Source organism: Puntigrus tetrazona, chromosome 9 (assembly GCF_018831695.1).
Source record: "Puntigrus tetrazona isolate hp1 chromosome 9, ASM1883169v1, whole genome shotgun sequence".
Taxonomy (NCBI): Eukaryota; Metazoa; Chordata; class Actinopteri; order Cypriniformes; family Cyprinidae; genus Puntigrus; species Puntigrus tetrazona.
In genome coordinates this window covers 13,527,136-13,553,713 of record NC_056707.1, presented here as the reverse complement: position 1 = coordinate 13,553,713, position 26,578 = coordinate 13,527,136, and the positions used below count along the sequence as shown (strand labels likewise).

At 36.8% G+C, this 26,578-nt stretch overlaps 1 protein-coding gene across 1 annotated transcript in view; it reads left to right on the top strand.

Moving 5' to 3' along the window:
• The window catches only part of cntnap5a (contactin associated protein family member 5a), a 59,267-nt gene that overhangs the window by 21,241 nt on the left and 11,448 nt on the right, over nt 1–26,578 (top strand). The window contains exons 4-16 of the mRNA XM_043248888.1: nt 6,875–7,022; nt 10,560–10,763; nt 10,964–11,148; nt 12,894–13,037; nt 14,465–14,738; nt 16,403–16,546; nt 17,090–17,261; nt 21,274–21,380; nt 21,741–21,860; nt 23,014–23,214; nt 25,136–25,292; nt 25,978–26,105; nt 26,258–26,428. Of these exons, the coding sequence (XP_043104823.1) occupies nt 6,875–7,022; nt 10,560–10,763; nt 10,964–11,148; nt 12,894–13,037; nt 14,465–14,738; nt 16,403–16,546; nt 17,090–17,261; nt 21,274–21,380; nt 21,741–21,860; nt 23,014–23,214; nt 25,136–25,292; nt 25,978–26,105; nt 26,258–26,428 (2,155 nt within the window). The remainder of the gene's footprint in view (nt 1–6,874; nt 7,023–10,559; nt 10,764–10,963; nt 11,149–12,893; nt 13,038–14,464; nt 14,739–16,402; nt 16,547–17,089; nt 17,262–21,273; nt 21,381–21,740; nt 21,861–23,013; nt 23,215–25,135; nt 25,293–25,977; nt 26,106–26,257; nt 26,429–26,578) is intronic.

The following is a 26,578-nucleotide window of genomic DNA, read 5'->3' as shown; positions in this document are numbered from 1 at the left end:
GGTCATTTCTTTCGTCTTATAGCCTGTGGGGGTTCAAGCTATTGAGCTGTGTTCATGCCGTCCTTTGTCACTTTCTTTTCACATACAGTCTGCGTGAGGGAAGTGTGCTAGTGTCTCCGGGATGTGAGAAGGATAGCCAGAGACTTTTTCTAACAGGGAGGATCTGCTCTCTAGAATGACAGGAATCAAACTGGAAAATGTTAACAACTTGACGGATGTTAAAACTGACAGTTATGTAGCCATGACTTAGAGGTTACCTCCCTATGACTGATCATTTTGCTTTCAAGCAGCACTGTCTTTTTTTCACTTTTTTCTTTGTTCCTTTTTCTTCTGTTCTCTTTTTTAATTTTTCCCCCCGTTTTTGTGTTATTCGAAATATCAAGCTTGCGTTTATACAATGAATGCATAAAGCCTGCTTCATACCACACAAAAAGTATTTATTTTGGTGGTCATATTAACAGGTTACAGTATTCACACTGTGAGCTTAAGTGGAGCAATGTGAATACTGTAACGTGTTAATGTGGAGCCTAGCTGAAGTAGGTGTAAGTTGATCGTTAGCACTTGAGCTTATTTTTACCACATGCACACTCTGGACTATTTTGAAAACAATACGGCTTTCCTAATTACCTCAAATTAAATTTCACAACTATCAAACGTTATAATCATAGGGCCAGTTTTACTAAACAGGTCAAATTAGCGCTAGAGCGCCTATTTCAAAACAGCGCAGATGTGCAGATGTGCAAATTAAAGAACACAGACGCAACATCTCATTTACACATCAACCAACACAATATAGCCTTCCAAGCACACCGCAAATTAGCATAGTCGCAAATAAAGAAAAAAAGAAATACCGAAGCCGCAGTATGTTAAAAAGAACCACAGGCCAAAAACTAAAGGGTTGCAAGAAGTTTTGTTAGACTTGATATTGACTCCTAGTTGAGCTTTCCAACTTATCTTTTATTTCCTGAAGCAAATGAAAAATAACACTGCTTGGCAAATGATATGTTCAGATAATATGTTCTTCTGGTATTCCAAATAAATGAATACAAGTGAAAAAATCCTCTCCCTTCTACCTACGGTCTCTGTTCTCTGTGGTGTTTCCTCCTAGCAACAACAATTGCAGTCATTTCAAGCACAAAAAAGTTCAATTATATGGAGACATGGTTTTTTGGGCATTAAATAATGGTGCAAAAAAAACAGTAATTTGATGTTAGTAAATCACATCGTTTGAATATGTGACTCTGCTCTTATAAATTTAGCATCTGAAAGGGAAACTACGGTGGCCGAGAGAGCACAATGGCAAATAGAAAAAAAAGCATGTGCAAATTAAAAAAAACATCTTCATCGATTCGAAAAACATGCGCTGTAAATGCACACAACACATTCTCATATAAAGAAATTGAAATTCTTTATTTGGTTGTGAGCACTTGCAGTGCTTTTGTTTAATCGGTTGCGTTGTGATCATTTGCAGCACCTGCTGTCAAATTGATGAAGATGTTTTCTTTATTTGCTTTTTCTATTTGCATGTGTTTTCTGAAGTTCATGCAGTGCATGGAGCTCTCTCAGACACCATAGGAAACTCCTACAGATGCATGTTCAGTAAGGTCAGGTGCAAAAATAATACAAAAAAATGTTTATGCCTTTCAGTACTAATTCATCCCTGCATGTCTTTAGTAAAAGCTAACAGTACTATTTTAACACTGAAAAACGGTGTCTGCTGGCTCAGACTGTTAGTAAAACTGGGCCTTAATGTTTAACTTCTAGTTATTATTACAGTATTTGTAATTTATTAGAAATTTTGAACATAATATATGCACAATATGCTCAGTGTTCCTTAATCAGGAGGGACACAAAACCTTTTTTAAACTTTTTAAACACTGATAACAAAGTGTTGTTTTTTTATATAAGGATGTAATCTTCTCCAGAGCGAATATTTTGCGAAATCCTGGCAGTACTTTCAGGCAAATCATAGGATCAATATCACAAAGGTTTCACCTTACGACAGCAAAACTGCTGTTGTGCTTGAACGACTACAAGGTTCAAAAGTGGCAAACTATAAAGTCTTTGAAGTCAATACACTTTTATCATTGATGCAATTCTGTTTTTGAACCAGTTAGTTCAATTGCACTGAACTGTTAAAGGCTACATAAAACAAACGATTCTCTCTTTCAGTTTCTTACATGTGATTGCATTGTATTTAAAAAAAAAAAAAAAAAAACTGCCAGATAAATTTGCATTTAATTATTCCCCTTATATTCATGTAGAAATTTCTTTGGGAGGAAGGGGAAGGGAAAACAAACAATAAACTGAGTTTTAAAGCCACTTTTATTATTTTTGCAGCAAAAAAATAATGTTTGATCACGCTTTTACATTAAAAATGAAGTACAGTGTAATTATTGTGTTCATTTTGTATTGCTGCTATTGAGGTGGGTACGGGTAAGGTTAGGGACAGTTTAGTACTATGGGTAGGTTTAAGGGTGGGTTAAGGTGTAAGGGATGGGTCAACAGTGTAATTATAAATGTAATTACAGAAATGTATTACAGATGTAATTATATATAGGTATTTTTTTAAATTATAAGTATGTTAAAACATCAGTGTTTTATATGATCATAATTTCAGACCTTCTTCAGCAAAGATATGGCAATAATAGTCATTATTTGTTAAAAATTAATAAACATTTTGTTTATATGTTATTTTTAGGTGATAGACAGCCCTAAATAACAGTCATTTTTGCTTGTCAGTTCATCTTTATTTGGTTTTCCAGCATTAATCGTATGCCATTGATAATGGGTAGCTAAATGTCCCTGTCTCTCTGCCTCCATCACTCATCCATACCTCTGAGGTCCCACATTACACGGAGGCTTGAGCAGCCCCGTAGGCAATCGATAGGAAGGCCCTGGGTTTTGTTAGATTAGCTTACTTAAAGCATGAACCTGGAGTCCCATTTGGGTCCCATAAAGTATAATTGATGTAAAAGTCTGCGACTCATTCAGCCATAGCAGGCCAAAATCAGAATCACAGAAGAAGTGTGCTAAAAACACATTGTGCGCGACTTTCTCACTTGGCTCACAGTACACATGCTAGCGACAGCCCTACAGCTCTCAGACAATGATGAAATCATCACATGCCATGCCTTCAGATGCGTTTATATATTTTATCCATTTTCTGCTTCACTGAATGACTGTAAATAAAACATTTATGATGCTTCCTAGTGCAGTCAATGCACATTGGAGACAGAGAGAGAGAGGGAAGGAAGAGACTCCTTGTCTATCGTCTGGGGACAGTTTTGCTGTCTTAGCTCTCGTTTAAACATGGTCACAGAGGCCCTGAGGTGCTGTCTGTTTCTGACACTCACGGGCCCTCACTTCTCTGGGGACACAGTGTAATTCATGCTTAGAGTAGGTCAGTGGAAGCTCTATTCGACACTTGGGCAGCTCAAAAAACACAAAATTCAAGCAAAAAAATTAATCAGACGTGATTGCTACAGTGTTATTTTAAAATGACAAAATATGTAAAATCCTAAAACTGCAAAGTATAATTTCAATTCTCATTTAGTTAAAGTTTTTCAACTGTCTCCAGTCTTTTATTAGAGACATTTTCCTGTCAGATAACAAATACAAAACCCACCCCAGTTGAGCTTATCTTGTGCTGGTTCTTCTTTCTGATGTGAATTCACACTGGTTTCAGGCAAGCGAGGACTGGTGAATCACAGGAGGATGTAACAGTTGCAGACGTAACAGGGCTGATGAAACGGTCCGTAGAGAGTCCGTGATAACGCCAGCAGTGCATGGGGGCTTAATGAAGGAGGAGGAGGTCTAGCAGGAGTCGATACAGGAATAGAGTTAATGAAGTGTAGAGAGGAGCTGTTTACGTGGGCAGCCTGTAACCGGGGCATCTCCCCGGATCCGATGGGAGCTCCGCTGTGCCCTTGGGCTGAGGTGAGCTGATAGGTAATTGGATGGATGTATTGTTGTTTTCTTTTTTTCCCTCTCAGAGGTGGAAAAAGAGAGAGGAAGAAGCAGTCAGGGACAGGATGTTATCGTCACCAAGTGCCCAAACGAGAGTGTGTTGGTGAGGTAATGACAAATGTTCTCATGTTGATACTGTTATGTTTAACAATGGAAAAAAATGCCCTTAACCTCTTTAGAACAGGAGAAAAAACTGTCATGAAGTGTAGATGAAGTAAGTTTGATTATTGGTGCCAAAGAAGCTTAAAACGTTTTAAAACAACAACAAAAAAGATACTTTAAACGATGTGTCAGTGAAATGAAAGCAACTTCTAAATAGTTGAAATGTTCTTTTAATATGTATTTGCGTGCACAGAAGGAAGTCAGAAAGGCAGAAAAAAATGGAATCTTTAAAGTAGATCTTCCACTAACTCTAATGCACCAAGCTTGCTTATCTACAAATATGCTGTCCTTAATACTTTTGGCTAGCGCAGTATTTCTTCTTCCAAGTGTGTCTGCAAGCAAAACAAAACAGGGCCTTGAAAGTCACTAACGTCAGATTGTTGTTTTTGCTGGCATCATAACAGCATTTGTGGGCTGCGTGTGGCTCTCCAGGGGAGGTGATGATAATGTTGATGTTATTTATTTCAAATGGACATGGAAAAGTCTATCTTTGAAAAGAAGTTGACGTTTTCTTTTTGTGATTCATCCGTAACCATGTGGTGTTTTTGGTCACCGCTTCTCATGTTCCATGCAAGTCTCAACTGTGAAGTGACTCAGATGCAAATTACTGTCAAATAATGAGTGCTAGCAGATGAAAAAGATTTGACATTTACATAAACTGTTGCGACCTTCAAAACAAATACTGCTCTCTGCATTCAGCTGGGTTGGCATATTCATCAATAGAATTTTTTCTGCTGAATATTTCTGATCAAGCAGCATGTTACAAAATACAAACCGGATTCCAAAAAGTTGGGACACTATACAAATCGTGAATAAAAACTGAATGCAATGATGTGTAGGTGCCAACTTCTAATATTTTATTCAGAATAGAACATAAATCACGAAACAAAAGTTTAAACTGAGAAAATGTACCATTTTAAGGGAAAAATATATTGATTCAGAATTTCATGGTGTCAACAAATCCCAAAAAGTTGGGACAAGTAGCAATAAGAGGCTGGAAAAAGTAAATTTAAGCATAATGAGGAGCTGGAAGACCAATTAACACTAATTAGGTCAATTGGCAACATGATTGGGTATAAAAAGAGCTTCTCAGAGTGGCAGTGTCTCTCAGAAGCCAAGATGGGTAGAGGATCACCAATTCCCACAATGTTGCGCAGAAAGATAGTGGAGCAATATCAGAAAGGTGTTACCCAGCGAAAAATTGCAAAGACTTTGCATCTATCATCATCAACTGTGCATAACATCATCCAAAGATTCAGAGAATCTGGAACAATCTCTGTGAGAAAGGGTCAAGGCCAGAAACCATACTGGATGCCCGTGATCTCCGGGCCCTTAAACGACACTGCACCACAAACAGGAATACTACTGTAAAGGAAATCACAGAATGGGCTCAGGAATACTTCCAGAAACCATTGTCAGTGAACACAATCCACCGTGCCATCCGCCGTTGCCAGCTGAAACTCTACAGTGCAAAGAAGAAGCCATTTCTAAGCAAGATCCACAAGCTCAGGCGTTTACACTGGGCCAGGGATCATTTAAAATGGAGTGTGGCGAAAATGGAAGACTGTTCTGTGGTCAGACGAGTCACGATTCGAAGTTCTTTTTGGAAATCTGGGACGCCATGTCATCCGGACCAAAGAGGACAAGGACAACCCAAGTTGTTATCAACGCTCGGTTCAGAAGCCTGCATCTCTGATGGTATGGGGTTGCATGAGTGTGTGTGGCATGGGCAGCTTGCATGTCTGGAAAGGCACCATCAATGCAGAAAAATATATTCAGTTTCTAGAACAACATATGCTCCCATCCAGACGTCATCTTTTTCAGGAAGACCCTGCATTTTCAACAAGATAATGCCAGACCACATTCTGCATCAATCACAGCATCATGGCTGCGTAGGAGAAGGATCCGGGTACTGAAATGGCCAGTCTGCAGTCCAGATCTTTCACCTATAGAGAACATTTGGCGAATCATAAAGAGGAAGGTGCGACAAAGAAGGCCCAAGACGATTGAACAGTTAGAGGCCTGTATTAGACAAGAATGGGAGAGCATTCCTATTTCTAAACTTGAGAAACTGGTCTCCTCTGTCCCCAGACGTCTGTTGAGTGTTGTGTAAAAGAAGGGGAGATGCCACACAGTGGTGAAAATGTCCTTGTCCCAACTTTTTTGGGATTTGTTGACACCATGAAATTCTGAATCAACATATTTTTCCCTTAAAATGGTAAATTTTCTCAGTTTAAACTTTTGTTCCGTGAGTTATGTTCTATTCTAAATAAAATATTAGAAGTTGGCACCTACACATCATTGCATTCAGTTTTTATCCACGATTTGTATAGTGTCCCAACTTTTTGGAATCCGGTTTGTATCATGAGACACTTTCTAATAATGAAAATGTGATTTTGCTTTGAAGTTTTTCATGTTTGTTTGTTTGTTTGTTTTAAACCCCTGGTTTGAAATTTGGATGATTAAGGTTTTTTTTCTAGTAATAATTCAAATGAAAAATAAATGTACTGATAATTAATACTGATCATTTTTTATTAAATTAGTTTTAAAAAGAATGATTTTTTAAAACAAATGATCACTCTTCCCTTTATTAATAACGTCTGACTTAATTTATCTAATATTTCTCACAACAGAAACACAGATGTCTGCCTCTAATGCATCAGAAAACCTCTTGGACAACTAAGTGTACATACTGATGACAATTAAGAACCATTTTCTTTGTTTCTCTGTTTTTTTCTTTTAGAGAATCGTGGGTAATGTGAATCCAGACAGCGTGGTCCACCATAAACTCAGCCAGTCTATCAGAACCCGGTTCCTTCGCTTTGTTCCTCTGGAGTGGAGCCCCAGTGGTCGGGTGGGCCTCAGGGTGGCCGTGTACGGCTGTGCTTTCCGTGAGTGACAGTATTTAATGTTTAAAACATAATATTACAAATGACTAGCTGGCATTATACTCTTTGAGACATAGCTACATGTCTTGCATTTGTCTTTAGTGAGACGCAGTATTTCTGTGATTAGCTTTTTAGTTGGAGTTCAGAAGTATGCAAAAAAATGGGTGTGTATTTTTAAAATTGCTAGCAAATTTGGTAACGCTAGTGGTAACATTATAGGGACCAATACTTACTATTAGCTAGTAACTTTTTAGCATGCATATTATTAGCATATTGACTGTTTATTAGTATATAAAGCACATATTGCATTGTGCATGACTGTATTCTACATCACTAATCCTAACAACTAACAACTACCAAAGTATTAATAATTAGTAAATTAGGAGTTTACTGAGGTCTAAAGTCATAGTTAATGATTTGTTATTAGTGAAAACTGGACCTTAAATACATAAATTTCACAATTATCTATTAAGAAACACCAAGTAATGCATTGAATTAAACATATAAGACAAGCTGAATTATTTTCATGTGTTACATACTCCCATAACCCTTTTTTATGTACCAGTTCTCACTATTAACTAGTTGCTTATCAGCGTGTGTATTACTAGCATTTTAGTTGAGTATTAGCATTTATAAAGCACTCATTAAAGTTTTATTCTGCATGACAATATATTCCCTTAACCTACCCAAACTCAACAACTACCTTGCTAACTGTTAATAACAGTGACTAGAAATGTTACTAGTTAATTAATAGTGAGACCTTAAAATAAAGTTTGACCATCTATATTTTATTCATACCTTTGAAAAAAAATTCACAGTACATATTTCCATGTTATGCAGTTAATATCTACTATCATTCCATAAGAGGGCTGTAAAAGAAAAGAGAAAAAAGAAAAGAGTTGCATAAGAGGGATCACCAAAGCTTCACAGAGCACATTTCCACAGTCTTGGTAACGGGACAATAAAACAGTTTTGACACTGTTTTATATAAGGTGATAACGTTACCCATAATTCTTTCTGCAGATCTTCACATGCCCTCTGTCCTTTGTCCTTTTCTAGTCACACAGTATTTTTTCCAAGTATTGAATTAAGGTGACATAGATAATTCATTTCAAGACAGCAGTCTCACTCCGTTTTCCTCTAAATGAAGGTCGTATCATGACTTTCTTTGATTATACTTTTCCCAAACTGAACAAAGGTGTCCAAATATCAGACAGCGTTAGCTAGATAAATAAAAAAATGTCCCTTTAATGTTACCGAGATCCTTAAAATGGATCAATTGTTGAATTACAGAGGCATTTCTAAAAAGGTCCAACAGTTAACGCCTTCATTATTCTGTGGCATGATCCGTGTATTAAACTCGAATTAATGTGTGCTTTGCTGATAAATGCTGCATGAAGAGCCTCAGTTCAGCTGTCTGTGCTAATCAACCACAGACACTTAAAGAATTTACATGCAAATCCCCTAACAGATCTGAACCATAGAGTTGTGATATGATGAATCTATAAGCACTGGTCTGACTAATATACACTGGATCTTGAGTGCTGAGCATAACCTTGAAAGAAGAGCAAAAATGTTCTTTTAATTATACATGATTTGACGGCTAGTGCTCACTGGTAGTGCGGTGATTGCACCTAACAGCTCAGATTAACTTGAGCTGCATATCACATAATAGGCAAAATACTAATGCTAATCAGCCAACTGCTGTGACAGTTGTGAACTCAAACTGAACCTGAGAATGGTGCAATGCTAGATAAGTGTCATTACGACTGCAGGATTGCTATGCCTAGACCATGTCCCTCATAGCTCACAGTATACTTATTTGACCAAATGGAGCAGTTGCTTATTATTATCAAAAATAGGTCATTACCATCATTCAGCGCTGGAGTATATGCGGGTTTTCTGCTTTGGTTCACTAATCTGAAAAAGGAGGCATCGTTTTCTGTCTTTTTTTCTTGTCCATTTTTCTGTAGGCTATAGGGTTTTGCATCATTATGACTGCCATCATACAGTAATGAACTGGAACACCGAAAATCTTTTGATGGACAAAGAAAAATTGTTACATTTTTGTCTTGCAACCCCGATTAACCCTGACTGCATTGCTCAGTAGAGAATTGAAACATAGCAGATGCTTTTCTTCAGGTCAAATGCCTTTTGACCATCTAAAAGACAAACTTCATTAACTTTCTGAGTCTCTAACATTTTCTTTTTGTATAAGGTGAATAAACGTGACTTATTTTCTTTTATTCTAAGAACCTCCAGAAAATTTCTGGTGATCTTTATAATTTATATTAAAAGAATTTAGTATAGGAACCAATTCTCATTAGCATGCCTATTATTAACATATTGGCTGTTTATTAGTATTTATAAATTACATATCCTGAATGATCATATTCTACACCTCTAGTCAGTCAATACTCAAACTTAATAACCCTGCTAACTACTATAAGCAACAAATTAGTTTATTGAGGCAATTGCAATTGGACCTTAAAATAAAATGTGACCCTTTATTTATTTATTTCACATAATATGTCATGCCAGTGTGTTTACCAGTATCTAATACAGAATTAAGTTATGGGCAGCTGCTGATTTCATGTCATTCAGACACTAGATTCAAACATTAGTGAAATGCTTGATTCGCTGACTTCATCGTCTGTGCTGGGAGCTGTTGAGCCCCATTAACTTGCTCGATTAAAACTTCAATAAAGAAAGGTTCTCTTGTAAGAACTGTACTAATATCTTTAGAGATGCTCGTCATTTTATCATAGCCTCACAAGTAGCTCAATTAGTGCTCCAGTTTAAAGCCACACATCTTCTATATGGATTTTTGCACCAATTTGCAGTCTGGACAAGTCGAGACTAGTCACTGAGGGTCTGCAGGTTCTGGGAATTTGGAGTTGACAGATTTCACAGGAAACTGTGATGGGCACAGATGTTTTGCTTTAAACTATGATTCTGTCTATTATATCAGGGATGTACGATATTTTGAGCCCATTTTTGAGCACATAATGTTCTTATTTGTCTTGCATCTCCTAGCAACAACGAACATGTTTCTGCTCAAGTTTGTTGCATTGTATTTTTGTTGTTGTGAAAGTCTAATAGCGTGCGATCCTCACTCATTTTTGCGTATGATGTCCAGTTTTTCTTTTTAACTTTAAAATCGTCTGATGTATGAGGACGAGAATTTTAAAATGCTGCTCATATTTAAAAAGAGGCGTGGTGTATTTTAGCCTTGGGTTGCAGAAATCACTTTTTGCTGTTTGAACCGATTGTGAATTTGGGTTGTAAGTTTGATGTTTCCTAAAATGTTCCTAACAACAAATTCAAGCAAACTACAGCTTCCCTTTAGTAAGGTTTAGTCAATCTAATTTGACCATGATTTTTGTTGTCATAATAACATTTAATGTAAAATGACTATGTCTAATCTATTGTTCTGCATACTGCATACTAATGTATTGTTCTGCATACTGTTATTACAATTTTGGGTGAAATGAAAATATTTTCGGTGTGAGTTTCATATAAAATCTCATGTGTCATTAGGATCATATGTGGCTGATTTTGATGGCAGAAGCTCTTTGCTCTACCGATTCAACCAGAAGTCTATGAGCACAGTGAAAGATGTTATATCGCTGCGATTTAAGAGTCGACAGACAGAAGGTGTTTTACTGCATGGAGAAGGCCAGCGAGGAGATTATATCACTCTGGAGCTTCATCGTGGCAGACTGGCCTTGCATCTAAACCTGGGTGAGTTACAATGCTGGGGGAAGCTAGCAACTTCAAAGGGTTGAATTATTCAAGTATTCAATATTTAACCATAGTTGCTTTGGAGAGGATTCTATCGATTGACTACACACTATTAATATCATTCATAATAATGCACATGCTAAAGAACATATGCTGTGTTGGTGGCCCATGACTCATGAGAAACCTTTTCTAATTGGCAGATGACAGCAGAGTGAGATCCAGCAGTGCTCGAATGGTGGTCACTCTAGGAAGTCTCCTGGATGATCTGCACTGGCACTCTGTTCTGATCGAACGCTTTAACAAGCAGGTCAACTTCACTTTGGACAGACACACTCAGCACTTCAGGACCAAGGGTGATGGAGACTCGTTAGAGGTCGACTATGAGGTTGGTCTCTGGGACAGTGTAATTTCCTTTTTTTGAAAGGACAAGCCTTTGATGCATGACAGTTGGTGCTTTTAAAAAGTACAAATAAAATGCAAAAAAAATTACATTTTCATCACTATTTAAAACAGTTACACAGTTTTTTTGTATTTTCAGGAATGACATATTTAATAGAATTTTTTTAATAGTAAAGGAATTTATAATAATACTGTCACTTTTGATAAATGTTATACATCCTTTGCTGAATATAAATATTTATTTCTTTTGAAAAATCTTACCTCAAACATTTGAATATTTTGTTTATCAGACACACTTTTGAAATTGAGTTGAATTATTTCTCACTGGCCAGCCCATTAATTAATTATAGCCCATCCAATAATGAGTTAATTATTTAAACAAGTAATTGAATAAGTAATTTAACTAATTGGCTAAGCCGTTTAAATAGGGCAAAAAAGATAAGATGCTCCAAGCTACAGATGAAAATCAGGTGTTAATAATAAAACTAGCACAGGCAAAAAGATTATGTATTACAGTATTCATCACACCGTTTTGGTTTTCACTGGGCCTACAAACGGATTTTTAAATACCCATGAGGCGCTAGATTTCAAAACCACATGAAAATACATTATTGATCATCTAGGGGAGCATTGCAAGTTCATAAATCCACTGTGATGGAGTATCTGCCTCCCCTTGTATCACAGATTCTCTAGCTCACCAGTGGCTGTCCCAGAGCCAGATGTACAATAGAAGTCAAAGGCTAACTGGTGCGCAGCTGATGAGGTGCACCTGAAGTTAATAGCACTATAAAGGCAGCAGTTCACTGTTCTATGTATGAATAGTACAAGGTGTCCTCCAGTTCCGGGAATGGCATGACATAGCATGGCTGCCACTTAGACGATGACCGCCTGGCCACAGACTGACCTTTATTTCCCACAGCAGCAAGGACACTGCAGTTGCTTTGTCATGCTTCCTAATTACGTGATCGTTTTGTTCTTTTATATATTTATTTTTAAACGTAAGCCCCTATAATCTTGCTGGTTTTGAACAGGAACTTACTAGTACCTTCTTTAAAGCCACATCACTGAACTGGATGTTCCCAGTGTCTTTTTAAAACGAACACTGGGGAACGATGTGCCATGCAGAAAGAAATGGAAGACTTTTGCCAAAAAAAAAAAAAAAGTTCTAACAAAGATAAACTTTATCTTAAAACATTCCAAATAGTTTGAATTTGGCCCGCGGCTGAGCAGCACAGCAAAGTAACTGACGGAAAAATAAATTCTGGACTGTATCCATAAATGTTTTACAACCATGTCAGATTCTCCATACGTGAGATGGCGCTTAACAAAAAGAGGCTCAAACAGCATAACAATGATCCTTCTGCAACTAAATGGCAGAGTTAGAAGAAATTTCATATTTGGAAAAGTCAAGTCAGGTCCTGACCTTAAACCCACTGAAATGTTATGGCATGACCTGAAGCAAATCATGTATGACAGCCCAAAATACCAAAGACTTCAGCCATTTTGTTTACCTCAAATATGTCCTAAGCTAGTCTCAAGATTCTATGGCAGTCTTTGAGGAATATATAACATTTCTCTTTATATGTCAAATTGTGTATATGTATACAATAATGTGGTTATTAATCCATCTGTCCAATTCAGAACGTAGATAGAAATGGAAAACAAGTGCCTTTGATGTCTCTTGATAACATGTTTCGAAATTATATGTGTTTTATTCATTCTCTAAAACAGCTAAGTTTTGGTGGGATCCCACTGCCAGGTAAACCAGGAACTTTTATTCGACGCAACTTTCACGGTTGCATGGAGAACCTCTACTACAATGGAGTGAATGTCATCGACCTGGCAAAACGGAGAAAACCTCAGATATACAGCGTGGTAAGTATTTGGTATATTATGAGACAAGAGTTCTGATGCTGTGATCTTCTCGCTCAAACGGAATGCTTGAGTTGTGCTGTATGTATTATAATTTGAGTCCAGATATATTACTTCTGCCACTTCAGTGTCAGCGGGAATCTTTAAAGGTGTGCGCAAACTGTGCCGAGTTTGACACGTAAGCTTCTTCCAGCTTCTTTTCTCAGCAATTTGACAAATCATGTTTTTCTGTCACATTTGAGTTCTTCTCTCATCCCGCTAAAAAGCTGCTTGTTAGAAATGATCACATCACATTCCTGTCTATTTCCCTGAATCAAAATGACAACCACGACTCCATCACTTCAAAGGGGGGATGACTGGTATTCGTCTAGCTCTGTAAAACACAAGCACGTGTTCATGTTACACAGCTCAAGGCTGTCAGGTTGGAGAAGGTCTGCTGAGGCCTCAGTTCAGCAGTCTGGTGTCTGTACAGCCCTGTGGCACAGGGATCAATGAGGTGTTCACCTCACACTGCAGTAACCTTTTCACGCCTACGTGAGCTTCTGTCCTGCGGATGTGCTCTCTGTGCTTCTGTTGCTCTCCGTGGAGCTGCGCTGGTGACATTTATCCAGACCGCCTGCTGCCTTTGTGGGTTTAGCCTGTCTGGCTCTCAGCCTCTCCAATTCTCTTGTAACCCTTCAGCCTGTTTTCTCTTTTCCTCTTTTTTTTCTTTGACATAATCTCTTGTGTTACCTGCTTTCTCGGTTGCATCTCATTTTTCACTTTTCAGCAATGACATGACACTTATTTTCAGTATGTTTTTCAACTCCATATATACAATGACATCAGGGCACCCTTTCTATGATGAGCATGTTTAATTATTTGTATTAAAACTATTTTTTTATAAGTGCATAATTACAAGAATGAGAACTTTTTAAAACTTGCTTTTTCTGATTATTAAAGTATGAATAGTAAAACTGCAGTGAAATAAACAGTGGAAGATACATCTAATGATATACAGTAATATTTGGGAATGAATAATTCATGACACTTCATGAAAAAGCGCAAATATGCAAATGACTGAGACGTTTGCACTAAGATGTATTCAAGATGAAAAGCAAATATTACTTGACAATTCTATATAAAAACACTTTTTAGAGTCATTAAAATTAAACTTTTCTTTAAAAGAGGATACATTTAATTAGAAGTAGTGAATTTCTAAAAATTTCTTTATTGTGATCTGTCTTTTATTTTTATCTCTTACTGTCTTAACTGCATGGTTTTGGCCTCAGAAATGGCATCTGACGTTGGCATGATTTTACTGATTACCTTGTATGTGATCAGCTACAGTAGATATGAAATTGGACCATTTGCACTGATTCTGCACTGCTGTTTGGTCATTCCCCGCTTGTACTTAAATCAATGCTTTGGCGTTCTCCCTTCTCTCACAGGGCAACGTGACCTTTTCCTGCTCAGAACCACAGCTGGTGGCCGCCACATTTCAGAGTTCCAGCAGCAGCTTTCTGTCGCTGCCAGCACCTGCACCAATCCTGGAGGGCTTTTCGGTGCGCCTGCAGTTTCGCACCTGGAATCCTGATGGCCTGCTGCTGTCCAGTCCACTGATCTCTGGTCAGGAGCCCCATTACCTGATTTTGCAGATCAGCAGTGGGCGCCTCCATCTCGCACACCAGACATCAGCTCTGAAGATGTCAGAAGTGTCAGCTGGTGAGGAGACCATTTCTCTCGAATATACAGTTCAAATACTTGCATTGAGTATTCTTGGTCGGCTGAACATACTGAAAAGACATTTTTAAATCAACTTAAGTTGATCTTAATTGGTTTCCAAGGCTGTGGTGTTTTTCATGGTTAGCCATGATCACAAGTAGTTCAGTGTTTCCCATAGTTCCAACAAACTTGTGTGGATGAGGTACATCTCTCTTAATTGTTGTTCTTAATTGTTCTTATTGTTCACAATGGATTTTTTAATGGGTACTGTAATGGCCAATTCAACAAAAACAATTGAAACTCCTTAAATATGCCAAGAAAATTGTTCAAGAAAATTAACCCTGGTCAGGCTGGGAGACCAGTTCAAACTAGCTAAAACCAGAAAGCCCTTTTTTTTTCAGTAAGGCGAGTATAATCTCACCACTAGACTCCATAAATGCTAGCATTTACATAACCTAAGTAAAACAGAGGTAACAGTCAACAAACCCGGTCACTTCTGTTTTCTTAATCATGTAATTGATATAGCATAGTCTTTTTAACATTCGTTCTTTAGCTCAACAATTTAACGTGCACCAGGCAAATTGCAAAAAGGTATAAAGCTTCAGCAAGTGACACGGAAATGCAGCTATGATCAAATGGTAGCGCTGTCACTTTTATCCAGGCATGACACACTCTAGCCACTGAAATTACTGCTTTGAAGGAGTCTAATTGGAAATGCTTCTCAGTTTCAGCAATTACGCGCACATAGTGATCAAGAGTATAAATGTCTCTTTTTCAATTCAGCCAGCGTGGCAATGCAAATATTTCCTATTACTTACACAGCACAGAATTGCATGCTTCTCCTCCAGTCCTCAACTCGCCAATGAGATGCATGAGGCAAACAAAAGCATTTGTCTAAAAGTCACTATTTACAGCTTATCTCGTCACCCACAAAGGCAATAACGTAATTTTTATTTTTTGTTCAGCATTCTGGACAAAAGATGAAAGGAAACGTACACGCTGGTCTAAACGAGATTAGTGTCTGAGACAGACAGTTGTGTGTTTCAGTCTAGTGAGGAAACCTGATGTTCGACAACAATCGACACACAGTAGGGGGGAGGAGGGCGCTCTCCATCTGTTGTGCAGGGCCAGTCTGTGTTAGAGCGGCTGTTTTATCCTACCTGAAACCAATTTTTTTTGGTCTAACTCGCGTCATAGAAGTGTTGGCTGAAATAGAGAGTGTTGTAATTACCGGAATAGAAGAAGTGAAGCGCTTGAGCTCAAACGACAAACAGATGGCTGGCACAGGGGAGACTGTAGACACACAGCGGCCGCACACAGCTTGGGTGCCCTTCACATGTAATGGCCAGAATTAATTAAATCAAACCTCAAAGAGAATTTTTCCTTTGGGGACAGGGGTGGAAGGGTGGAGGAGAGGGGGGCCTTTTTTTTGGCGGGAGATTTGTGTTTTGGCACTTTTGCGTTATCCCATTGAATTTTCAGCTTCATAATGGCTTTGTTTTGTGTGATGGTGCACGTATTGATTGTTGTCTTGGATGTCTTGACAGTATGCGTGTGGTTTGTTTGACATTGTAATATGGTTTATATATGACCATATTATGCTTTAATGTTCATGTATGGTCACTGTGTTTATTAAAACAGTACATGGCATTTTCGATTGACAGGTCAGAGGGTGAATGATGGTTTGTGGCATTCGGTCAGTCTTAATGCTCGAGGTCTGCAGATCATCATGACCCTGGACAGTGAGCCTGCATCCACCATCCAGCTGAAGAACTACCTGGAATCAAAAGACAAACACTACTTCGGAGGTAAAATAGTGAACCAATATTTTTTTTTTTTTTTTGGTTTTATTAATATTCTTAGCTTTTGTCCCATATTTTAGTTTTTGGCAGTTTTTATATTATATAAAATATATTTTTTAATTTAATTTAATATATTTTAATTTGAACTTGTTTTATTTCAATTAGTTGCCAAAGCAGCATTTTTAATTCTCTGATATTCATATTTTAATAACTTTTTTTAACCTTTATGTCAATAAAACACGGTGTTAACAATAACACTGTTAAGAGCTAATAATAATTTCAAGCTAGATACACATGATTATGTATAAAATGTTTGTAATGGAAAATAATTAATGAAGCATAAACAAATCTATGATAGAAATATTTCGATGTTTTTTAAATCTCGTATTTTACATATGCTGATTGACAGGTCATTAACAGTCAAGCCATCGAAAATGATGGTGTGTGAGGGCCTTCAAAGTAAAACTGGAAAAACAAAAATCACTTTTTTTTCGCTTCCATTATAACATACATATATACAGTCAGATGTATTTTCATCAATTCTTTCAGGATGTCCTGTATCCCAAAACGACTCCAGCTGCTTGAATCCCACAATGGCTTTTCAAGGCTGTGTCCGGCTCATCCTCATCAACAACCAACCTGTTGATCTTCTGTCAATCCAGCAAGGTCATCTAGGAAGCTACAATCAGCTACAGTTTGACTTATGTGGCATTCGTGACAGGTGCGGTTTCCCAACATATGCCTGTTAAACATTTCTGTTGCTGTTTTACATTTGTCTGCCATATATCCAATATCCACTGGTTTTCATTTTATTCATGACATCTTGGAAACATGTCAGAGCTTCTTTGTCATTAAGGCCCAGGTCGTGCTGGGTGAGCTGGACTATCGGCCTAATTAGAACTGAGGGAAGTTCATTTGTACTTTCATTTAGGTTTGTGGCCAGCTAACAAGCTCAGTGCTGAATTTTGCACTTCTTCTCATTACTGCACACTGGAATCAGAGTCCTCATCGACCCAGAGCTGCATGACCCCGGCTGTCCCCCAGGTCTGCAGCGGTCCTGCTTTAAGGAGGAGAGATTTCTTCTCTTATTTACTTTCTTTTGAGTAAACAAGATAAATGCCAACAATAGCTAATGATATCTTCAGTTATAGATGTGTTGGAGACTAAGAGGATGTACACTATTATTCAAAGGTTTGGGTTTTCGAAAGAAGTATTTTATGTCCACATTTATTTAAGTTCACTGTAACTATAATGTTACATGTTTTTTAAAATGTATTTGCAATAAACCAGTGTTAATTATCAGTTATTTTAGTGGAGGTCTTTAAAGAATAGAAAGTTCAAAGAACATCATTTATTTCAAGTCTTTTGTAACATACGTTTTTACATTTTTAATCAGTTTCATGTGTCCGTGCTTACTAAATGTATTACATTCTTCAGAAAAACCTTATACCCAATCCTCTGAACTCAATTAGTAATGTTATCTACAATATTAATTGTAAATATTCTAAAATATTATCCAGAAAACTTTATTTATTTACGTTAAACCTTAGTTTAATAGTTTACCTAAAAACGCTTACAATGCTTAAAACACTTTTTCAGTTGGCCTGATAGTTAATTTACTGAACTGCAGCCTACAGAATTATTAAAGCTATTAAAGTTAATGCATTCTGGGAAATCAAGAGTTTTTCCACCATGAACAAAATTGTATTTTTAAATATGATCAAATTTATGAAATTCAATAATAATTTATGTAGGTGGTATTTAAATTTCATAAATCCATGTCTTTGAATTTCAGTTCATGTTAATTCTACTTCCTTACATTCAAATGGCAGTTCTGCTACCTCAGGTCAAATTCAGAAACAAGCCTGAAACTATCCTTTAATCCCGACATTATTCAGTTCTAACCTGGGAAATATATTCTCACCTTTAGTATATTTTTGCATTATTCAGAAGCACCCAAATTGCTCCACTTTAACCGTCTCACCGTACTGGCTTTTTTTCAGTCACTCAATGTGTTTTTATTTGGCGGCAGGGACATGTCCCACTGGCTTGTCTGTACAGCAGGATTTTATTAATAGTGAACTTGTATGAACATGACAAGACCCTTCCATCAGTGGCAAGTCTAAATCATTCATGAGCAGCTGTCATAGTCTGAGGGCCTCTGCTGTGAGCTATGTGACAGTTTTTGTGAGCCTGCCAGAGGGCGAACGCTCCCGGCTGCTAGACTGAACCTTTCCTCCGTCTCTGTCCCCTCTGTATGCAGCCTCAGACTGCGTCTCTGATAATCAAGTGCCAAAATAGCTGACCCCTGCAACGCTTTGCCCTCTTTTGGGTTTTGAATATTGTCAAACAGAGCTTCTCCATGGAGACAAATTTGTTTTTTTTGTCTAGCACTTACATTTTCAAACTTAATGAAGCCTCAGTGGAAGACATCCATTTCTTTATTTTAATGATGTAGTCCTTATTTTGTCTGAAGGTGGTGACACAAGGGAAACAGTTTCAGGTGAGGTATCTGCAAATTAGATACATGAGCTTATCAGAACTAGTTTGTTGAGACCAGCGTTAACAGTGGCAATATAGTAGTCAAAACGTATAATTCAGTTTCAATTGTATATATTATCAATATATAGTTGTATATATTTAAAAGAATTTTAATTCCCTCCCCAAATTTAATCCACTGTGTGACATCTTTCATTTTAATTATGCTGTGAAGTTTACACACACATTTATATATATATATATATATATATATATATATATATATATATATATATACACATATATACACACACACACACATTTATATATATATATACACACACATTTATATATATATATATATATATATATATATATATATATATATATATATATATATATATATATATATATATATATATATATATACATACACATACACATACATACACATACACATACATATACAGAGTCTGCATTTATTTGTAAATGATTACAATTTAACTGAATGGTTTTCTATTTGAATATATTTTAAAATGTAATTTATTCCTCTGATGAAAAAGCCCATTACTCTTTTCAGTGTCGCATAATCCTTTTATAAATCATTTTTATAGGCTGATTTACTGCTCAAGAAACATTTCTTATTGTTATCAGAGTTGAAAACGATTGTGCTGCAATTCAGGTCTTTATATTCAAGAAATACAAGGTTATCCCCTTGTCTGAGCATCTTTTTGAAAACCCCAAAATAACTTCAATATTGCTATGTGCCTCCTTGATGACAAGGTTATACATTTTCATGTCACAATTATCCCCTTATAATCCCCTTAAATTCTGATATATGTGTTAGTTCTCCTTTGATTTATGTCTCTATATTATCATTCTGGCTTCATATTGCTAATAATATTAATGCTGTTCTAAATTTTTAATGTTACTGAAGTATTAAAGTGACCGTTATGCGATTTAATGGGACTTATATGACCAGTTAAAATCATGAATGGCTGTCTATCACTCACTGAAAACACACACAGTGTGTCCTGTTTTTTCCACGTCACAAACCTCACAACAAATTTTCAGGTCATCGACTTTTACTTTAGACAATGTCCCCTTACCAGAAACCTCTATCAGTAAAATTTCACAGGGCGGTTTATTGCGGCAGAGCAGTTCTGCACATTGGTTGGCATAATTTTATGGTCCAGCAAAACCTTTTTCCAAGCATGACTAGAAATAGCACAGAGGTAATGAAATCATCACCTGAAACAGTATCCAGCCTGCAGTTGACTCTCCCTGTAGTGGTTAATGGCTGTTTGAATGGCTGCATTGTACGTGGAGGCCTCGTAAAGTGGGCTCTTCAGGGACCAGGCGTGCAAACTGAGCTCTGTGAAATAATATATGCAGGCCTAAAAGGCTGGTAATTGTGAAAGTTAAGCAGACAAATTAATGCGCTATTAATCAACACGTCTCCAGCAAGCATATCAATTTTTTTAGTCTGCTTGTTAGTTTATCGACAGGCAAGACACTGAAGAAAACAAAGGCTCATCTAGCTCTGAGGAAGGCAGATGGATGAAATGAGCTGAAATTTGATGAATCAAGTTCTAAATTCTATACTTTTTGCATTCATGGATTCTATACAGGATTAAAATGACATTTCATGTTATTACACTGATTGCCTTTTTTGCACAAGCTTTTGGCTTTAGTTTATTTTGTTCTGTCGTTTACATAAACGGTTGCCTTTGTTAGAGATTATGAACCATCATGACTTTGTGCTTTTCATAGAAAAGCAAATAAGTTCCTGAAAAGGAAATTAATTTTCTGCATGCGAGCGACAGTCACATCAGACCTGTCTCTGATACTCCCCTCACACAAATGCACGCATTAATTTTACCCTTTCTAAATTAGATCCAGCTGCACTTGGTATAAAATATTCTGTCAAAAGCCCAACGATTCTCTTGATTTAACAGACTGTTTGATGCCGCCTGAGCTGTGGGGCCACATTAAGGTCTATTTCAATGCCAGCAACAGACAGCTTAATTGTATGCTGACATACTCATTCAGTCTCAGAAAATTGATTTTGACTTGAGATGGACATGTAGTTCTCTGGCGTCTGGATACTTTCATTCAAAATGAGCCTGTTAAAATAATGCTGACTGCTTGTATTCTGTTTCAAAGCGCATTGTAATCCTTGGTCACACTTGGTTTATTCATGTTTTATTGTATGCTTGAACTAAATGTTTACCCGTCTCTTTTTTATATGACAGGTGTCTGTATAATTTCTGTGAGCATGGCAGCCGGTGTTCCCAGACATGGTCGTCTTTCTCCTGTGATTGCACCGGTACGGGATACAGTGGAGCTACGTGCCATAACTGTAGGTCTGCGCAATGGATTCCTACATTTCAAACACACTCACTGTTCATTTATTATGTATTGCTCACTGTCAAAATTCCCATAGGGTTATTTGAATTTGAGGTACGCTTTAAAAAACAAGCACACAATACAACAACCAACATCAAATACCGTCTATGCATTATCAAATAATCAATCAGGTTTTTAGGATGCTTTGATTCTGTATTTGCAGATCTGTGTTTATTGCTCAAAGTCTGTTTTTTACAGGAAGCATCTTTACGTGATGTTTGCTAAAAGTACAGACGTCTAGACAGCGCTATGTTGTTTGTGAAATGTTTCAGGTGCTTTGATGAAATCTTGTATTCTCTGCTTGAATTCTTAGCCGTATATGAAGCATCATGTGAACACTACAGACTTGCTGGAAGCACTTCTGGATATTTCTCTATAGATCCTGATGGAAGCGGCCCTCTTGATCCTATTCAAGTCTACTGTAATATTACAGGTAATTTCTTTCCGCCCCCAGCTGAAATGTTATTTGATCAAACTGTTATATCTTCCCCATGTGTTTTACTCAGTGATTATTATTAGGGTCTGAAATTAGCAGTCGCCAAATTGGTAACACTTATCAGTTGACTAGCCAAATTGCCTGGTCATGATTTATAGATTATGGCCTCTAACCAGGAGCCTCCAACATTAACAAAACAAAGTGTAAAGACGATCACACACTGCACAAAAAGTGTTATGTCTTTAATATAAAAATACATTATATTTTATGTGCAGAGTCCAGAGGCTGTTCAAAATCCTGCCACAGCCTTGTACAGAGTTTTAAAACTATTTTACAGTTGTGGAGAATATTTGTAGGTACCAACTTCACCCTAGGCAGGAAGATTGTGTGTCGTTTCTTTTTAGTATCTGTGGCTTTAAAAAAAACGTATATTTGATATATCTATAAATATTATATAGATTGCCTTTTCTATTTTGTTTTTGACGTGTTTAGTTTTAGTATAACATTATAATACCATTCATCGTTTAGCTTTTTATTGAAATAATAAACCAATACAGTGTATAATTGACAATTGAGTCTTAATACTATATAAAAGAAATAAAGGTTTTTCAGTTAGTGTTTTCGGCTTGTTTATGTAAAAATAGGGTGTGCAGTTGCTTCAAACAATGGTATAAACATAATAATAATTGTAATTAATAATACATTTAAGGGGGAATAATTGATAATTCTGATTTTTGCAAACCTACTGAGAAGTACATACAAAGTAGACTAAAAGTATTTTCAGTTTAAAAGAAATCTACTAATAATAGCACACTTGAATACACTTATTTTTTGCAAGGAAATATAGACAGGTACTTTTGATGGCAGCATTCTCTGGGGCAGCCTAGGGCATGGCACTGTCATCTCTGTGTCTTGCTCACTGAAAATTAATGTCTTGGTGTGCAACTCCCTGTGTTTTATTTTACTTCATCTTACTTTTCATATGTCTCATTACCCATTAGAATCCAAATTGTATTTTATTATCATTTCTACTTACGTTTATGAAACTCGCAAATGTAAGACATCTCCCATTTTTTAGATGCAAGACACTCGTTTTGTGCTTTGACGTGTCCTGGAATGTTGGAATAATGCAGAGCATCAAATATTTCAGGGAGCAAAGTGTGGACAGTGGTTCGTCACAACAGCTCGAACGCAGTCAGAGTACGAGGTTCTTCACTGCAGAAGCCATATGTGGGATGGTTTAATTACAGCGCCTCATCTGAACAGCTGAAGGCCCTGGTGTCTCTGTCAGAACACTGTGAGCAGAGAATGGCCTACCACTGCAGAAGGTCACGGCTGTTTAACCCCTGGGGTAAGTGCTGGCCAAAGTCTCTCAGTGCTTAGGTATGTACCAATGCTGAAAGAAACATCCGTGCTACACTGGTTTTGTTAGGTACTGAATAACAGCAAACATTTCTCTTTCCTCTTTTTATTTCTTCTGAAGTGCGATGAATTATGAGTTATATGAAATCAGCGCGAACGAGACGCTTTTAAAGAGACTTTTATTTTACATGCAGACATATGGGGTCTGTCAATGCATCATGACAATAAATGAAGACAGACACTTTCGATGAAGTGCATTACCAGAACATTTTGCCGTACAAAAAGATTTACTACATTAGCATCTCACCAAACGTATGTGAGAAAGGTCACGATGGTCATCCAGTGTCTGCAGGAAGGAAGAGAGAGAGATTTTGAAAAGCTGTTATTTCAGTTTTGGCAGCTCTTGGAGGGAGTCATGTGCAGTTTTCCTCAGTTTATGAAAAATTGATGTAGCTCCGTTCCCCTGAGGCAGATATCATGTCACTGCAGACTATAAACAAGATTATTATTCCCTACCTATTGTATCATAAAAGTGTGGGGGGTTTTCTCTCTCTGTCTCTCTCTTCTGGTCCAGCTGGCTTCAAAGAATAGCATAATTATTTTTATTGCTTTTTGAAACACTGGCTTCTCTCTGTCCCTCTTGCTATTAAAAATGTGTTATCTCAGTTATAAGTCAGAGAATATAGGCAGATGTCTTAGTCACTTATTAACCGCTGAATTAAAACAAATCATGCAAATCCAAACAATATACATTTTTAAGATTTTTATGAGATTATGTTTTCTTTTTCTTCTTCTTATCATCATCATTGTTATTATTATTACAGCGATATTAGAGAAATAAATATCAGACGTTACGAGACCTTAAAAAATCAGTTTTTGTTTGTTCACCATCATAGTTCTTTAACACGGATCGGTTCGTGTTAAATTATTTTGGGGGCTGTCATCAAAGAGTTTGTCAAAGTGCTTCTTTTCTTTCGATTCAGAGGTGAGAGTGAGCAATTATCGTGGCATCACATAAGTGTAATGTCTCTCACTCACTCAAAGTCAGAAGACAGGTCTTTGTATACAATATAAATTATTTAATCAAATTCTGAAATGTACAAGAGAAATGCCAAATGTAATTTTAATTTAAGTAGTAAACTTCTTCATCAGCCTCCAGAGAATAAAATAACCATGTTTTTTTTTTTTTTTTTTTTTAAAGTCTGGCAGTCATCCCAGTCTAAATCTATAATTACTGCCCAGATTAAATTCCACTTGGCGTTAATATGCATTGTAGATTTATTGGAAGTCATTATTAACATACCTTATCACAAGTGTTTTGATTTAGTGTGCTAAATTAAGCTGTCACTTTAAAGATCTGTCAGTTCTTCAAGGTCTATACTCTTCTCTTTCACACAAATCATAAGTATCATATTTCCCAGGTTGTCCCTGTTATCACTGATCAAGTAATTACAGTCATGGAGAAGTGAAATGGATATTTCATCTGTTATATACAGTATATTCATCTATATCAGTCGGTGCGCGTCTCTCCTTACACTCTCCTTAATGACATTTTTACACATTTAGCATGTCAATAAAATGTATAACATTACTTAGCAAATACTAAAGAAAATACTATTTTAGTTTTTCCATTTCAGTATTTCATGTTTCATTACCGTTTCTTTAACTGTTATTTACTAGCAATGTCTGAGTGAAAATTACATCAATATTTTTGAGGGTAACAGTAAATAAAATGTGAATGTCAATGTGTAGATTTTGTGTACACGTAATACAAGTGTTTGTGTCTATTACTGACAATAGGTGGAAACCTCCGTTTTGGTATCTACTGTGAAGGATTGATTTGCACTGGTCTGAAATGGAATCAGCGTGTGTTTTGTGCATTTACATTAATAAGTGTTTTGTTGTTGCAGATGGCACCCCTTTGTCCTGGTGGGTGGACCGCAGAGGAGAGAAGAGGACCTACTGGGGAGGATTCCAGCCGGGGGTGCAGCAGTGCTCCTGCGGTCTGGAAGAGAACTGTGCCGACATCAACTACTTCTGCAACTGTGATGCAGACCGAGTGTCATGGTAACAAGGCAAATGCACCTCAGGACGTCTATTACTGATTACTGAGATGGACCTTACTTTTACTCACACTGGTAATTGCACACAAGTTGTGCAATTAGGCGTGCAGAAAAGCCTCAAAACCAGATAAATGCAGTAAACATCTTTTATGTAAGCCTAGACCAATTTTATGCATAATTTATACCTGATCCCTAAAAGCTGATAAAGCGCATCATTTTTTGTTGCACTACATAATTTTTTTTATTAAGATTTATTGCAGGGTTACCACAGTCAGTAAAGTACATTTATAATTTACAATATAAAATGTATTTAAAATTGAATCTGTATTTTTATGCCTGTCATTTATTTTATTAAATTGACAGTAAATATTTTTACAGTTTAAAACATTAAATAATTAAACATAAAATAACTACTTTTGGTTTTAATATCTTTTAAAATATTATTTATTCCTGTGATGTCAAAGCTTAACTTCTTCATCATATGTTGATCTGGTGATCAAGAACTTTTATTTATTTATTTTTTAAATGTGAACCTTTACTGATACGTTTGATCGATTCAATGTTGTATTCAAATTCAAATAGTTTCAATAAATACAAAAAAAAAATGTAATGGTAGTGTATGTCTAGCTGATATATTCAGTTTCGCTCGATTGCTGTGTCTTGTTTCTTCACACATCTGTTGTTTACAGGGAGAATGACACTGGCGTCCTCTCATATAAAGAGCACTTGCCAGTGCGGGAGATTGTAGTTGGCGATACTTACAGACTGGGCTCTGAAGCCATGTATATCGTGGGACCCCTGCAGTGCTCTGGTGACAGTACGTGAACGGATCTCTTCTGCTGTTGTTATACATGACAGGCAGGGATGTTGGAGCGCGAATAAGAGAGACAGATAGCAGATAATTCATTGTATAAAAGGCATATGTAAACTGTCAAATATATGACATTTATCTTTCTTCCTCTCGGTTAGAGTTCCTGTGGAACGCTGTATCTTTTTACCAAGCGGCTTCATATCTGCAGTTCTCGGCTCTCCAGGTGGAGCTTTCCCTCGATGTCTCCTTCTACTTCAAGACTGCTTCCCCCTCTGGGGTCTTTGTTGAAAACATGGGCATTCAAGACTTTATCCGGGTTGAGCTGAGCTGTGAGTCCCATCTATAAGATTTCTAATTGAGCGGTATAACACATAAAGTTAAAACAAGATTAATAATACTGTAACTTGAGTAACACTTTAAAACAACTCTAAATTTCTCATCAATTAGTTTATGCGATATTTATAACGAGCTAACAGTGA